A 15,720-nucleotide genomic window follows, 5' to 3' on the forward strand; every position below is an offset into this window, starting at 1 on the left:
TTTTGAGGCTTCTGTTATTTTGTATCCCTTTAGTTCTTTGTATTCAGTTTAAAAAAGATTACGTCGGGGCACCTGGGTGGCTCAGTTGGTTAAGCATCCAACTTCGGCTCAGGTCATGATCTCACGGTCTGTGAGTTCGAGCCCCGCGTCGGGCTCTGTGCTGACAGCTCAGAGCCTGGAGCCTGTTTCAGATTCTGTGTCTCCCTCTCTCTGCCCCTCCCCTGTTCATGCTCTGTCTCTCTCTGTCTCAAAAATAAATAAACGTTAAAAAAAAATTAAAAAAAAAAGTTTATGTTGTGTAAATATTATTGTCTTAAGCTATTTCATATACTCCTGTATGCTTTCTCATAAATTTATTTTATTTACTCTGTGTCTGTTTTGTGTAAGACACTATGAGTGTTAGGAAAATGCTTTAAAAATAGATGATGAAAATAAAATAATAATAAATTAAAAATAATAAAATGAATAACTGTCTTACTGTGCAGGGGTATGTATGGGTGAATCTATTGGCATTTATTATTCTACAGGCACTGTAAGACTTCTTATGCTGTTGTTCTTTTCCTGAATTGACCTCGGTCCTAATTTGCTTCCTGTGAATATGGGTGTATGTGATTTTTCACAGAGCCCTGATTTTCCTGCTTATTCTTCATGCCAGATTGGGTTCAGAGATGCTGTCGTCACAACCTGTGCATATGCTATTGTTGAACCAAGCAACAGATTATCCACTTACTTTGGATAACTATGTTCTGATGATATTTTCTATGATCTCCAGCCTTGGGTCATCCTTTCTTGGAGTATTCTTGCATTTATATTTGATCATCATTTAATTTAGCAGACCTTCCTTATATATTTTGACTCATGTAACAAATTCATCATAGATTTTTAAATTTCAGTATCTGGGCCATCTGCATATTGATTTCTGGTTTTTATCCTCTTGATTCTAACTTTTGACATGCCTTATATTTTCTTCTTTTAAGTTTTTTAATGTCTATTTATTTTTGAGAGAGAGCGAGACACAGAGCATGAGTTGGGGAGGGGCAGAGAGAGAGAGGGAGACACAGAATCTGAAGCAGGCTCCAGGCTCTGAGCTGTCAGCGCAGAGCCTGACCTGGGGCTAGAACTCACGAGCTGTGAGATCATGACCTGAGCCGAAGTCGGACACTTAACCTACTGAGCTACCCAGGCACCGCCATGCCTTGTGTTTTCTGATTGAATGCTAGACATTGTGTGTGAATGGTAATAAATGATCTGGATGATGTTATCTTCTTCCAGAGAGGCACCACCCTAACCTCCAAGAAGGATCTTGTGTGGAGACAACTTTCCTTGATCCATTCAGTGACCAAAATGGCTCAAGGCAGGGTTGCAGTCCTTGGTCTACCTCTTGATTCACCCCAACTCCTAGTGTGGCCTTCTACACAGTTTCAAGTGAAAGTCTCTGACGTTACCAGGGGCCTTCCTCCTTGAATAATCTACAGTTTTTTCACTCCTCATTGATACTGCTGAAAAGTCTAGTCTGCTTTTCAGAATCTTTTCCCTTGGTCTCATGGGCATCTGTCCTGTAAATGTTAGAAATTTGGCAAATTCCTCGAGGAGAAAACTTCCTGTGTGGAGTCCCTTCTTCTGTGAACCTTTTCTCTCAGGGATCTTGATTCTTCAAGTCCTGGCTGCCTAGGCCTGCTCTAATTGCCATGCCTCATCCTCAGGAATGCCGCAGCTTGCAGAATGTTGACTGGTCTCTCTACGGTTTCTGTCTCTGGCCCCCTTAAATCCCAGCTGCCTTGGAAGTTCTCGAATGCCTTCAAATTGCTTTTTTCTTGGTGTCTTTTGGTTTTTTCACTTGTTCTCAGTGCAAGTGTGATCTATTATTGCAACCTCCTCCTTCACAGCCAGAGAGAGAAGTTTTTCTCTCTTATGGTTTACTAAGACAGGGTTTCATTTCCGTTTCTAGTATATCTGGTCTCTTTTTGGTAATTTCCAAGAGAAGAAGGAATAACAATCATTTTTATGCTACCATTTAAAACTGGAAGGCCAAGGATGTATTCTTTTCTTTGTTTCTTCCAGTCAATCGATATTTAGGAAACAAGGAGATTAGAGTATACATTGGAAAATGATCTTCTGAAAGGAATTCCCAAAGCAGAGGGATCATTAATAAAGAGGCAGAATGAATAGGATCCATGGAGAAGAAATCTGAGCATCTGATATGTGTCAGGCTCTGAGCTAGGAATTGTATGTATTTTCTATATACCATATCTTCATACCATGTTTTTACGTTAGTTGTAATTGTTTTCATTTCTCAAATTTAGAACCTATTGTTTCCAAAATTTAAATTATATATCTAAGTTTGTATTATAATGAAGAAAGGATGGAACGAATAGACAGTGTTGGGGTTGTACTATTATTTAATGTTTCAACTCTATTTTGAATGTTTATCTCAGGATGAGTATAAAAGAACTAATTGGAATATCATCCTAACCTTTTCTAATTGCTCACACTTACTGGAAGGTTAATTGTTAAAATGAAAATCAATTGTCCCTTCAGCTAATGCCTGCCTACCCTAATTTTAGATAAAGTCCCTAGTCATAAATACCTTGATCTAGTTTTATAAAGGTGAGAAACTCAAAATGACTTAGGCATCAAGTAGTAGGGAAATGATTTAATTATGTGATGATTTTGAAGGCTCCTGGAAAAGCAGTGCTTTTGGCAAAATGGTAAGCAAATAAAAATCTGAAACAAATGAAATATTTTTTCACTAATACTGCAACTGTGTAATAAAATACTTTTATACACTGATTGATGATATGTGTATCACTTACTTTAAAATTTTAAAAATTAAAATTTAAAGTTTCTTTTTAAAAATATTATTACATTGCCTTTATGATTTTAATAAGTTTCTAAAACTTCAAATGAAGAGTAAAGAATATTGCCAAGTACTTACCTAACAAGTTATTGAGTTACATGAAGGATAAGGATTTTGTAAGGATAAGGACTCCATCTCTCGTATTTACTGGTTTGTCCATAGATCCTGGAATCATACCACATTCAGTAAATATTCATTGAACAAATGAATAGCTAAAAGCATATAAACATGATGATCTTACTCCTATGGGAGAAAGCATTTTTTTTCTTTTTAAAGATTTTGTTAACTTAGAGGTTGGTTTGATTTTTATTAGTAAGAATATTGTATTGTTCTCTGTAATGGGGCGTATATTTTCTTCAGGCTACTTAATGATACAGAAGTGTTATAAAGTCAGTCAGGGGCTTTCTTAACAATGACTTATTATTTCAGAACCAGATGGTCAAGGAACTGGAGTCCCGTGTCCAGCAGCTGACTGGAGAAGCAGAGAACAGTAATTTACAGAGACAGAAATTAATTCAAGAAAAATTGGAGCTTGAGAGAATTTACCAGATAGCATGTAATGAATTACAAGAAGTAAAGGCAAGGTATCGTCTGAAGTCAGATGTCTATCAAGTGTGGCTGTAAAGTACTGATGTTGACTCTAAAAATTATTTGCCAAAGTTAATTACACATTTAACCGCGGGAGGTTTCCAGCACAGAGACTGCCATTTGTTAATTTTAAAAGTCCCATTTAATATAAGAAGTATAACATTTAAGAAGTTGGTAAAAATGTGAGTAGGATACTTGTTTGATGTATTGAAAGATAATGGGAGCACTGGGGTGGCTCAGCTGGTTGAGCGTCCAACTCTTGGTTTCAGCTCAGGTCATGATCTCACAGTTTGTGAGTTCAAACCCTGCATCGGGCTCTGTGCTGACAGTGCGGAGCCTGCTTGGGATTCTCTCTCTCCCTCTCTCTCCGCCTCTCCCCTGCTTGCTTGCTCTCTCTCTCTTTCAAAATAAATAAGTAAACTTAAAACAGTATTTAAAAAAAAGATAATGTATTTGAGTTTGGTTCACTAAAAATTTTCATTTTAGAGGTTGATTCTAAACGTATTGGAAGTATATTTTACTCTCTTACTGCTTTTAGGCGCAACTCACTACATAAAGAGAAAGATCACCTTGTGAATGATTATGAACAAAACATGAAACTATTACAAACCAAATATGATGCTGATATAAACCTTCTGAAAAAGGAACATGCTCTTTCAGCTTCTAAGGTATTAGATGCTGTAGATACAGTCGTACAAAGTAGTTACTTACTTTACTCAGCTTAGAGGTGTAGATCAGCCACGTGGGAAGCTAACTATTTGGCATTTGAAATTAGTCTCTTTTTTGCTTTATTCTTGGAATAACTGAAACTTGTAAGGATTTTTATTGGTGTTTAAAATACGGAAAATGCTGGGGTACCTGTGTGGCTCAGTTGGTTAAGCATCCAGCTTTGGCTCGGGTCATGATCTTGGGGTTTGTGAGTTCGAGCCCCGCGTCGGGCTCTGTGCTGACACCTCAGAGCTTGGAGCCTGCTTCGGATTCTGTGTCTCAGTCTCTCTGCCCCTCCCCTGCTCGCACTCTGTCTCCCTCACTCTCTGAAAAATAAATAAGCATTAAAAAAAATTATAAAATGCTGAAAATGCTAAATGTCTAATACAGAGCATGATATAAATATTTAATAAACTAAATTTTGCTATGAGTTAACCCTTTCTAATACCAAAGTTTTTAAAGGAGAGGACATATAAAAATACAAGAAGAAATGCTCAGTTGTGTTAATAATCCATTTTTAGAGAACGATGTACATTATTATTATTATTATTATTATTATTATTATTTGGAAATCTGGGTCATGCTTTAGTTTTCCTGTCATCACATACATCTGCAAGAACCCTTACTAGCAGCCACACACTTTTTTTTTGTGTCTGACACTGAAGCTTTCCACAAAGAGAATTCTATAGCTACAATTCTAAGGCAATCAGTTACTTGCTATGTTATGAATTAAGTATTCCAGTGGATTTCATTTTAAAATTAAAATTTAGAATGTCTTCTGTAAGCCTGTTATCTTTATCAGTATTGTATTTTCATAACTTTAAATACTGTGCAGAATTTAGTTTATATTTTTACTTTAAAATATTTTTAAGCTTTTTTGAAAACATATTTTTCATTCAGATTTATAGATTATTTTCATTCTGATTAAACCTTTAATTAGAGGGGAAAAAAGATATATTTATTCAACCAGAAGTTCTAGGATGGTACTGGTTTTCATTATTCTTAAAATTCTTTTAGGCATCTGGTATGATTAAAGAACTAGAACAGAACATCTGTCAATTAAAACAGCAGCTCCAGGAATCAGAACTTCAAAGAAAGCAACAGCTAAGGGTGAGTCCTTATTTTTATACGGAGCAGTGGCTAAATCTCACCTTTCCTTGTCTTGATTATATGTATAAGTAAGAGTTGATGTAAAAGAATCCCTCAGACATGGAACTAGCCATTTTTTCTTTTGTTACGTTGTAACATTTTTCGTCTTATTTATTTTAACAAAAGAAGATGCTAGTGGGATATAAAGAATAAAGAACAATAATTTTAATTTGAATAATCTTTTTTGATTCATTCAAAAAATAAGCCTTATTTAAATACATTATTATTTTAGAATAATCTCCTCCCTTTAAATTCCTCTCAACCAGTCTTCATAATTTCTCTTTCTTCTTCACATCTTCTAGATCCTTCCTTTTCCCTCATGGTCAAGACATGCCAGACTGGCATCTGATATAATTTCAAGTGTATTATTTCTATATTGAGTCAGTTGGTTACTTTTAAGTAATCTCCTAATAATAAGGGCGAGAAAGTTTCTCTTCCACTCTAAAGTAGGTCCTTGTGAGAGTAGTTAACATCTTCAGATAACTAAGGTTTTCTGTTCTGCCCTAACATAAAGCTATTCATATTTCTATTTGTGGTTTACATCATTGGACAGGTAGGGCTCTTGTCATAATATGCAAAACTTCAATAAGGTTTGTCATCAGGTAGTTTGGTTTGTTTGTTTGTCTGTTTGTTTATTTATTTCTAATATAATTTATTGTCAAGTTGGCTAACATACAATGTATACAGTGTGCTCTTGGTTTTGGGGATAGAATCCCCTGATTCATCATTTACATACAACACTCAGTGCTCATCCCAGAATTTATGTAGATTACTAATTTTATTGACTCCAGTAGCAACTTTAACTATAATAAAAATAAATATTTATTATTCACAGGATCAAGAAAATAAGTTTCAAATGGAGAAAAGTCATTTAAAACACACCTATGAGAAAAAGGTAATGTGTTTTGTGGGGCACTGTAAGGCAGTGAGCATGAGGGCTGGTTTTTACAAAGCCATGCATTCTAGACTTTAAAGAATCATTTATTTCTCAAGTTTATTTCAGCTAGCCAGTGATCAAATTTTGCTTCTTCATTTTTCATGTTTATAAACAGCTTCTTTAATTCGATTAATTGTATCAATGTAAAAACACCCCTTGTATATTATATTTAATGAGTGAAGAGTAAGTATTGTGGTATTAACTTCTCATAACACTTTGAAATTATAGTTTTTTCTACCAGTTTAAAAATATGATACAAGTGATAGGAGCCGTTTGTGTTCTGTTGTATCATATGTGCGGTAATGCTAAATATTTAACCAAGGAATATAAAACAATGAAAGAATTGTCTACTAGTTAAAAATTTCATGAATAATTGTTTCATGTTATTTAGAACAGTGAATAATTCTGCATATGCTGGCATCCGTGTTATCAGTAATAACTGGGGGTTTATTGATATACTGTTAACACCTTTGGCAATAAAATGCAAGGTTCTATGGGTTTGTGACTTATTTTTTAATGTTTATTTATTTATTGAGAGAGCGTGTGCATGTGTGCGCACAAGGGAGGGGCAGAGAGAGAGGGAGGGGGAGAATCTCAAGCAGGCTCCACACTGTAAGCACTGAGCCTGATGCAGGGCTCGATCCCATGATCTTGTGAACCGTGAGATCATGACCTGAGCTCATGAGATCATGACCTGAGCCGAAATCAGGAGTTGGAGCTTAACCGACCAAGCCACCCAGGTGCCCCTAGGTTTGTGACTTTTAAACTTTAGTTTTGAATTTGTTGTTTGCTGTATAACCTGGATAGTCAAGAACAGTTAAATAGCAAAGATTTTATTGCTGCTTTTGGAATTATTTATTGTTGCAATATTAGCCAAATTAACCTACTTGTAAAAATATACATATAAAAGAAAATGAGAAAAACATTAATCCTTCAATAATTAAATACATACAGTTTAAAATGAAGCAGGTTTTATAGCACAACATTCTTAAAACACTGTGTATCCCTCATCTCACTTATCCATATAGTCACTCAGCAGATATTCATTAAACACTTTCATTGGTCGAAGGTGTCATTGGAATGGGGGAGAAGGTTAAGGATAAATTAGCATAGATTCTGCCTTCCAGGAGCTTAATATCTAGGAAGAGTGTTTCTGTCATTTGGAAAAGTGAATATTTCTACTGACATGTATTGACCTGAATACATGCCCTTTAAAATTACAATTTTCTGGGGCGCCCGGGTGGCTCAGTAGGTTGTGTGTCTGACTTCAGCTCAGGTCATGATCTCGCAGTTCATGAGTTCAAGGCCCGCATCAGGCTCTGTGCTGACAGCTCAGAGCCTGGAACCTGCTTCAGATTTTGCGTCTCCCTCCCACCCCCACCCCTGCTCGCGTGCTCTCTCTCTCTTTTTCTCAAAAATAAACATTAAAAAAATTTTTTAAATTATAATTTTCTTATTGCTAAGGTTTTTCCTCGTGCTGTTTTAATGCGGCCTCAATGCAGGATCTTAAATATATTTCATGTGTACAAAATGGTATCTGAACAAGAGAGGGAAATACTGTTTTCATTGAAATAAAGAACTTGTTTTTTTAGTTTTTTACTGTGGAGCATGCAGCTTCGTAAATATTTTTCTTACTAAAAGAAGACCATACGTTATCATAAGCCTCACCCCCACTGAATAACGCACCCTCTGGGTGTACTTGTTGGTCGGTCCATTGTTCATTTGTTGGGCAGATGTCTGGCTTCCTGTTCGTTAAGGAACACCTTGGCCTCTTGCTTCTTTAAGCTCTGTGGTCAGCTCTCTTCCTGAGATAGTATCTGGGTACCTATGAGGTGGAAGGAGGGGCTGGGAGCAAAGAGAAGGGCAGGCACTGACTAATTTTGAAAGAATGTATTCCTATCCCAAACTCCTGTTAAGTTCTACTGAGGACTGTCAGAGCTGGAGAGCCCATCTCCTACCGCTGTCTTTTCTTGGCTAGTTAGCCACAAAGTACACTAAGGTTTCTGGATCAGCCCCTCTGCCTGGCGGACACACACAGGAAACCACGTTCGAGCTCAGTTTGCGCCTGTCCAGTAACCTCCCACCCACTCCTGTTGTGTTTCCCTGAGTGACAGGGGAGCAAAGCTGAGTCCTTTTTATTAGGCATCCTAACTACAGCTTTTTCCCTTTCCACACGGTATCAGCTGGCCTAGCTTTTTAATAATGTAAGTAGTTAAAGTGTGTTAATTGTTTTCAATGTAAAGAAGAAGTGTTTAAAATAATAGCAATCCTTAAAAGAAAAATAAGCACAATTGGTCACGTTGCATGTGTTCTGACTTCATTTGCGCTGGAAGAAAATGTTGCTCAGCATGTCACTTTTTGTTTTACAATTAATTTCACAGTCTCCCCCTTTTAAATTGACATCTGTTCTTATTTCTTTATTAAACCTGCTGTGATCTCAGTCCTTGAAGATTTGATGTCTTGTACCCCCCTCGGGGAATATCCTTCTTGACTGCACAAAGAGCTGACATAAATCTGACACAGTCCTGGACTGTGGACTCAATAGCCAAGTGGGTTGTATAGGGTTTTTGGTGGTCAGCCGGTGTTACAGGTGTGCACGTTCAATAACTTTTGGTAGAAAACTTAGTTCTGAATATCTGTTCAGGAGGAGGAAATGCCATCTCAGTGACATTATTTCCTCACGCCAATAAGAAAGCAGCATGAGCGATTCTAGCTTGTCTTTGAGGTCAGAGAAACAGCATCAAATGCTGTCCCTAATTTAAGCACACACACATATTATCTAATGGTTTTTATTGATCTCTAGCGGCTATTGCCTGCTCTTAAGATCTTTGAACATCAAACAAATAATAGGTAGTAAAACTAAATGTCATTGTTTGATGAAGTGTCCTAATCTGTTAAATCAGGAAATGGTCGGGCTAAATGATTTTACTAGCAAGGAAACACCTGCCTCCTACAAATAACCCATTGCTTGTTTTCCAAACAGTCACCAAAGAGTGAAAGATGGTACTGTTTACCTAAAGAAGTTTGTGAGACAGATGTTAAGCATGTATATTCTGAAATGTGCGAGAATTAAAATACCTACTTATAATGACTCTGCTGTGACTGTGTAACAGATGAGAGACAGCGTCTGCAGGAGCTCGAAACCATCACAAAATCGTATTCCGGTGTTTCACCTTCACTTATAATTCTTTTAATCAGGTTAAAATAATTTAAAATGGTCACAGCTTTACACAGAATATACTGTGTAGTATTTTGCATCTTCGACTGAATATATTGTGTAGTATTTTGCATCTTCTACTGGCATGGTTTTCCTTAAGAGGACAGTGTGCCTCGAGTGAAGTCTGGGAAAAATGAAATTGCACAGTGAAACGTATTGTAGTGAGAAGTCATGCAGCCCGATGCCTGCGTTTCTCTTGCGGGGAAGCCGAGGCTGGGGATGGGGTGGAATTAGCCAGACGGTGTGGGTGCGTGGCAGTTCACTGCCCCTTCCTGTGCTGGGATGTCTGCCAGCGTGTATCTGTGTCCTTCGGCAGAGCAGAATCTCTTTCTTATTTATACAAGTACTCCTTTTTTTGGATCACTTAAATTCTTGGGCTGCCAGGGAAAATAGACGTAATATTTTACATATGTTTACATACATTTAGTAAATGTTCAATAATTGTGGTTATGTCTAGTTCAATCAGTTATTTACAACAGACTCCCATGTTGGGGAATAGGTGCTGTGTCTTTGACTCTCTGGTTTGTATTTTCATTATTTAAGTGATTAAAATTTATTTTTGGTATTAGCCATATATAGTAGGGAAAGGATTACAAGATCAGGTTATTCTCCACTGCGTAGAGTACGTAAAAAAGGAAAGGTTGACAGAAACATTATCTTTATCACCACAGGTATAGAATATAGGTAAAATATATATTTACCTGGAATATAGGTAAAAACTAAACTATAGAATATAGGTAAAATAAATATCTACCTGGAATATAGGTAACAACTAAAAATAGAGTCCAAAAAGGCAGTTAACCACCCAATACAAATGTATTCAATTAAGGACAAATAAACAGATCTTATGTGGGCCAGGTATTGTGCTGGGGATGTAGACATACATGAGAAAGAAACAGCTTCTAGCTTTAAGGACCCCTCAGCTCAAAAGTCTGTGCACTGACACATGCACCTTTACCTCCGAGGGAAGCCTCTCATTCTCCCCCTCAGATGGTCCCATTTCTGCTTCAGAAATGGTTCCGGTGGTTTAGAGGCAATAAATCAGATCAAGGTGCTTGCGTTAGCGCACCGACTGGCGTCAGGAAGGCACAGCTGCAAACCTGACGACAAGGTTAAGGTTGAACAGAGAGGGATAAAAAGCACTTACAAGAGCTCAAATTCTTAGCAACTCAGGGGCTATTTTCTGAAAGGGCAGGCAGCCCATCTAAGGGATTTACTGTACTGGGCCGTCACTGTGACTCTGGGTCTTCATAATGACCTTGGGTTTTCAAGAAACTGCTTTATGTATAGAGTGTTCAGTGTGAGAAGGTTAACATTTGCTGAGAATTTATTATTATGTTCCTGAAATTGTTCTAAGGGCTATACAGGAAGTAGTTTATTAACTCATCACAATTAACTTATTTTCCATGGAGTCGCTTACTAACTCATCACAATTTTTGAAATATAGTTACCGTTAACCCCTGTTTTTCAGGGTGGGGGGAGGGATGCAGCGGAGGCACAGAGTGTCAAGTCACTTCCGGAGGAGCAGGGTAGAAACCCATGCAGTCTGACTCCACAGCTTGCACTCAAGATCACCCTGTCACTTCAGATAGGTTTTCCTCAAAGGTATGGGTAATTTTTTTGAAGTTTTCACTTTAAGGGGTAAATCTCAACGACACCTTCATGCAGAGCATTCTGAGTCCCAGAAAAACAAAACAAAACAAAACAAAACAAAACAAAACTTAGGGAACAGGGGAAACCCCTGGTGGTGCAGTGCAGGGCGTCGCGGAGTGCAGTCCCAATGTGTACAACATCACTGCCCGACCAGTAACCCTGCCAGCAGCTCCCTGTTAGTTCCCCATGTAGCAGGTGGCTTCAGAGTCCCACACAAGTAGGCTGTGAGGTGTGGAGAAAACTCCTCCTCGGTAGAAATCCCCAGTCCACCGCCTTGGGGACTTCCTGGGACCTGGATTGCAGCGGCCGTCCCGAGAAGAAGACCGCCCTAGCCGGCGTGTCACGGAAGCCAGGCTGTGTCCCCCGCATTCTTGGCCAAGCCTCAAATCCGAAAGGGTAACATGCCCTTTACAAATGAGTAGAAGAAAAGAGCCAAAATGGGGTCTGTGGAAAAACAGCATAGAGCAAAGGGAGGCCAATACAGAAGACCCAGGGAACGGAGTTTCTTCTGATAGGTATTACTCCAAAAGAAAACATCCAAAAAAATTCATCAGTAGAATCCCGGAAAGTACGACGTCTGTGAAAGAGGAGGAGACATCATAAGGAGAGAGAAGGATGAAGTGAAAACGGAGGTACTTGTCATGGAAAGGGTTGCGGAGACCCTGAAAACACGACAGCAGGTCCAAGATTCACGTAGGAGCTGGGGTGGGGTACAGCAGATGCTGTAAAGGGTCAATCAGGACAAACCATTATCCTGCAGACTGCAAGGGAAAGGCAAAGAATGAAACATCTGGAGACAGGAGGTAGATACGAAAGCAGAGAACAGGAAATGAGCATACAATTGATATTCCTGGAGGGGGGCTCAGAATAGATTCGCACAAAAGGAAAGGTAGGAGAGAACCTTCCTGAAGGTCTCTGTATACGGATTTAGAAGAGTCACCCTGTATCAGGTAAAAAGCAATAAAGCGATTCAACAGCATTTGAACCTCAGTGCAGAGAGTGGTTTTGTAAATATCCAGGCCTGGGTGAGAGGGGGCCGAGGTCAGGGGAGTTTAGTCTCCCTGGTTGCAAATCCGAATGGCTCAAAGCAGTAGAGTGACAAATGCTGTTTTTAGGCCAAAATGTTGTGACTCCGTAATCTTATACACACCCTTTCCCTCAAGTGCAAGGGCAACAGCCGACCTTCTTGGACATGAAGAGCCTCAGAGATAGGTCACCCAGATATTCTTTTTGAAAATAAATTCTTACTGGCTGATGTACTTTAATTCACCTAAGGATAAGCAAAACATCACATCAAACAAAACAACAGAAAATACTCAAGAATGAAAAGGAAGTAGGGGTGCATGCCACAATTAACTAAAATAGAGTTGAATTTTAAATGTTTTTTGTGTACATGATACAAAATAATGCAGGTGTCAGAAAAATTTCTCGAGAGAAGAGATGTGTAGATAAAGAAAAATGTTAAAACGGTTATCTGGATCAAATCAACCAGGTTTAAAAGAAAACAGAATGGGTAGGAGAAGTTAACGTGCTAAGCTGTCACTTAAAAAGATAGGACACAGAGGCTAATTTTTCACTTGTTGACTATTAGAAATATTGGTTAAAAATAATTGTGATATCTTTGTAGTATCACTGGTGAAATGAAAATCTATGTCAGTCTATCAGAACATAGACGAGTTTTGGAACAACAACAAAAGCTATATAAAAAGGGAACATAAAAACCCCCAAAGCCTAAAGAAAAATGTGTAAATAAGAATATTTTCGTGAGTGGGGCACCTGAGTGGCTCAGTTGGTTAAGTGTCCGACTTCGGCTCAGGCCATGATCTCGTGGTTTGTGAGTTCGAGCCCCGCGTCGGGCTCTGTGCTGACAGCTCAGACCCTGGAGCCTGTTTCAGATTCTGTGTCCCCTTCTCCCTGCCCCTCCCCCACTCATGCTCTCACTCTCAAAAATAAACAAGCATTTAAAAAAAAAAACAGTATTTTAGTGATGACAATAAACTCAATAATCTCCCCTAGTAAAAGAAAATGTGTAATTTGGGTCAAAAGCCCAATCTGTGTGATATTTGTAAGAGACTTAAAATTAATTAAACAAGGAAACTTAAGCGAAAAGCCTAGGGAAACATGTGACAGCAGTAGAAACATTAACACCGGGACGTTAACTTCCCAAATGTCATTTCCGCATCTTCCACTCAAACAGCTTTTCTTTTCTTTGTGTTTTTATGTTAGTGGATGTTTGGATTTTTACTTAGGATTGTATTTCAAGAAAGGGTTTTCCCGATACGAATATGTATGTTTCCAAAATGTCCACGCTGGCTCATCTCTGGGTTTCATTTTGGGCTTTAATCTCTTTCATACGTTAAAGGGACCAGATCAGTGTGGGGTTGCTGCTTCTGTTTCTTTATTATGTACTTATGCCATTTTAGCATGCCTACTATGTGCCAAGCCTATAATACAGTACAGACCAGGGATCCAATAGAAGAAAGACAGTAATTTCAGTCTAGAACCTGGTAAAATTGTGGACAATTGAATTTTTTTCCTCATGTAAAGTAAAATAAATGCAGTGGCAAAAATTTACAAGGCAGGTTAGATGCTCTTTCTCTTTTTCGTGAGGTCGGTATTTATAAGGTATTTTAACTTTACTATTTAGAATATGGGGGAGAGGCGTCCCCTGTCCTCATTCTCCTGAGGGCCTACCCTTGCCACCACCCTGTGGGTTCCTGTTTCCCATTTTTTCTCACCTCTTGTTCTCACAGCAGCCAGTAGAAGCTTTGTGATATTCTCATGGAATATGAAAATATGAAAAAACTCAAGGAAAATGCCTTTTCTCCTCTCTCTCCTTTGAGTCTACAGACAATGGATTTTATTTATGTATTGATTTTACTAAAGCACCAAAGGAGAAAAATGTAAGAGAATTATCAAAGGAAAACGTTTCTTTAAAAAAATATTTTTGTTTATTTTTGAGAGAGAGAGAGACAGAGTATGAGCAGGGAAGGGGCAGAGAGACAGGGAGACACAGAATCCAACGCAGGCTCCAGGCTCCAAACTCTGAGCACAGAGCCCGACACGGGGCTCGAACCCATGAACCGCGAGATCATGACCTGAGCCGAAGCTGGACACTTAACTACTGAGCCACCCAGGCACTCCCAAAGGAAAAGGTTTTTGAATTTAGAGAGGTCTCCATCCAAACTGATACAAATAGCTAAGGACAGGCATTTTGGGCTAGCACTGAGTCAGTGTTTGAAGTGTTGTGTATGTGTGTGTGTTGTTGGTTTTTTTGCCTGTCATTCCTCTCCCAGCCCCTGTACCCACCAGTGGCCCTGTCAGCCTTACCTGGGCTGCCAGCAGGTACACAGCCAGTTTTCCCAGACCACTAAGTGACTTGTGATTTCTCACCTCCCAGCCGGGCTCCCTTGTGTGTGGAACCGTGGCTACCTGTTGACTCCTCCCTTCCCATCCAGCTGTCCCAAAGTCTCCTTTCCCTCTAGATCCATGTAATGTCCTTGTTGGATATGCTTATATGCTTTTGCACCCGAAGACTTTTCTGTGAAGAGAAATTTCCAGCCCTCATGATTCACGCTGCCTTCCTCCCAACTTGAAGGATGCTGCGTTTAGGAAAGAGATACTCATGGTGGGGGGATTGCCTCCCACACCCAGTGGACGCTTGTTCAAACCATCCCCAGCAGTGGAAGGGAGGACTGTTTCATCATAACCTGTATATGTTTGCAGAATGTAGACACGTCATGTATCGCATTCTCCTGAATCTCGTGAGATTCCTTTCCTCTGGCTAATATGTAAGTTAAAAAAAATTCAAAAGTGATTGCTCCCGCTTTGAAGGTCTTACACGTCAGTTTATTTTACAGGAAATCCCCACACAGGTAGATTCACACAGTTACGAACTTTGACCAGAAAAGAGGTATTGAAAGTATAGTAAGTGAAATAGTTGTACGGTAAACGAACATGGTTAACCAAGTCTCTATCTTCAAATATCTAAATCTAATTTGACGTTAAAAATAGATTTAAGATTACTGCTTCATTGTTTGTGTTTCTCCTTTGAGCACTTGCCTTCTGGTAAATTTTACCGTTTTTGTCATGGCAGACTCATGACCTGGAGAGTGAACTTGGTCAAGAGAAAGAAGAAGCTCAAAAGAAAATCCATAAACTTGAGGAAGCACTGAAGTGAGTAAAATTGTAATATATTTAATTAAAAAATGCTCTTGTTCCAATCCGTGGGCCAAATGAAGTAACTAGAACTTAAACATCATCTTTTTATAACAGCCTTGCTGTGGTTTAGTTTGAGTCCATTTTCCATCGTGAATCTCTATTTTCTGAATTTTATTACTAGCCAGCACATTTTTTTTAAATGAAAAATCAGTTCATCTGTTTTTAAGTGATAGGAATGTAAGAAAATAGAACTTAGTGGTTTTAGATGCTTTCTTCCTCTTAAATGAAAACAGATTAAAACGAAAAAAAATAAGATTTAGGTCTTAGGACATTTAGAAATTCCTCTGTAGATTTTTTTTTTTTTTGACAAATTTGGGTAATGAAATGTTCCAGTTGTTATATTTGAAAATGGACTACTATACAAGCATTGTTTAGAAAAGATTTTGTCTC

At 38.5% G+C, this 15,720-nt stretch overlaps 1 protein-coding gene across 3 annotated transcripts in view; it reads left to right on the forward strand.

Annotated features, from left to right (window-relative positions):
• The window catches only part of CEP112 (centrosomal protein 112), a 412,041-nt gene that overhangs the window by 103,187 nt on the left and 293,134 nt on the right, over positions 1 to 15,720 (forward strand). For all 3 annotated transcript variants that reach the window (XM_042916491.1, XM_042916492.1, XM_042916494.1), the window contains 5 exons: positions 3,287 to 3,441; positions 3,984 to 4,113; positions 5,171 to 5,263; positions 6,138 to 6,197; positions 15,206 to 15,285. In XM_042916491.1, the coding sequence (XP_042772425.1) occupies positions 3,287 to 3,441; positions 3,984 to 4,113; positions 5,171 to 5,263; positions 6,138 to 6,197; positions 15,206 to 15,285 (518 nt within the window). The remainder of the gene's footprint in view (positions 1 to 3,286; positions 3,442 to 3,983; positions 4,114 to 5,170; positions 5,264 to 6,137; positions 6,198 to 15,205; positions 15,286 to 15,720) is intronic.

This window comes from Panthera leo, chromosome E1 (genome assembly GCF_018350215.1).
Source record: "Panthera leo isolate Ple1 chromosome E1, P.leo_Ple1_pat1.1, whole genome shotgun sequence".
Lineage (NCBI taxonomy): Eukaryota > Metazoa > Chordata > Mammalia > Carnivora > Felidae > Panthera > Panthera leo.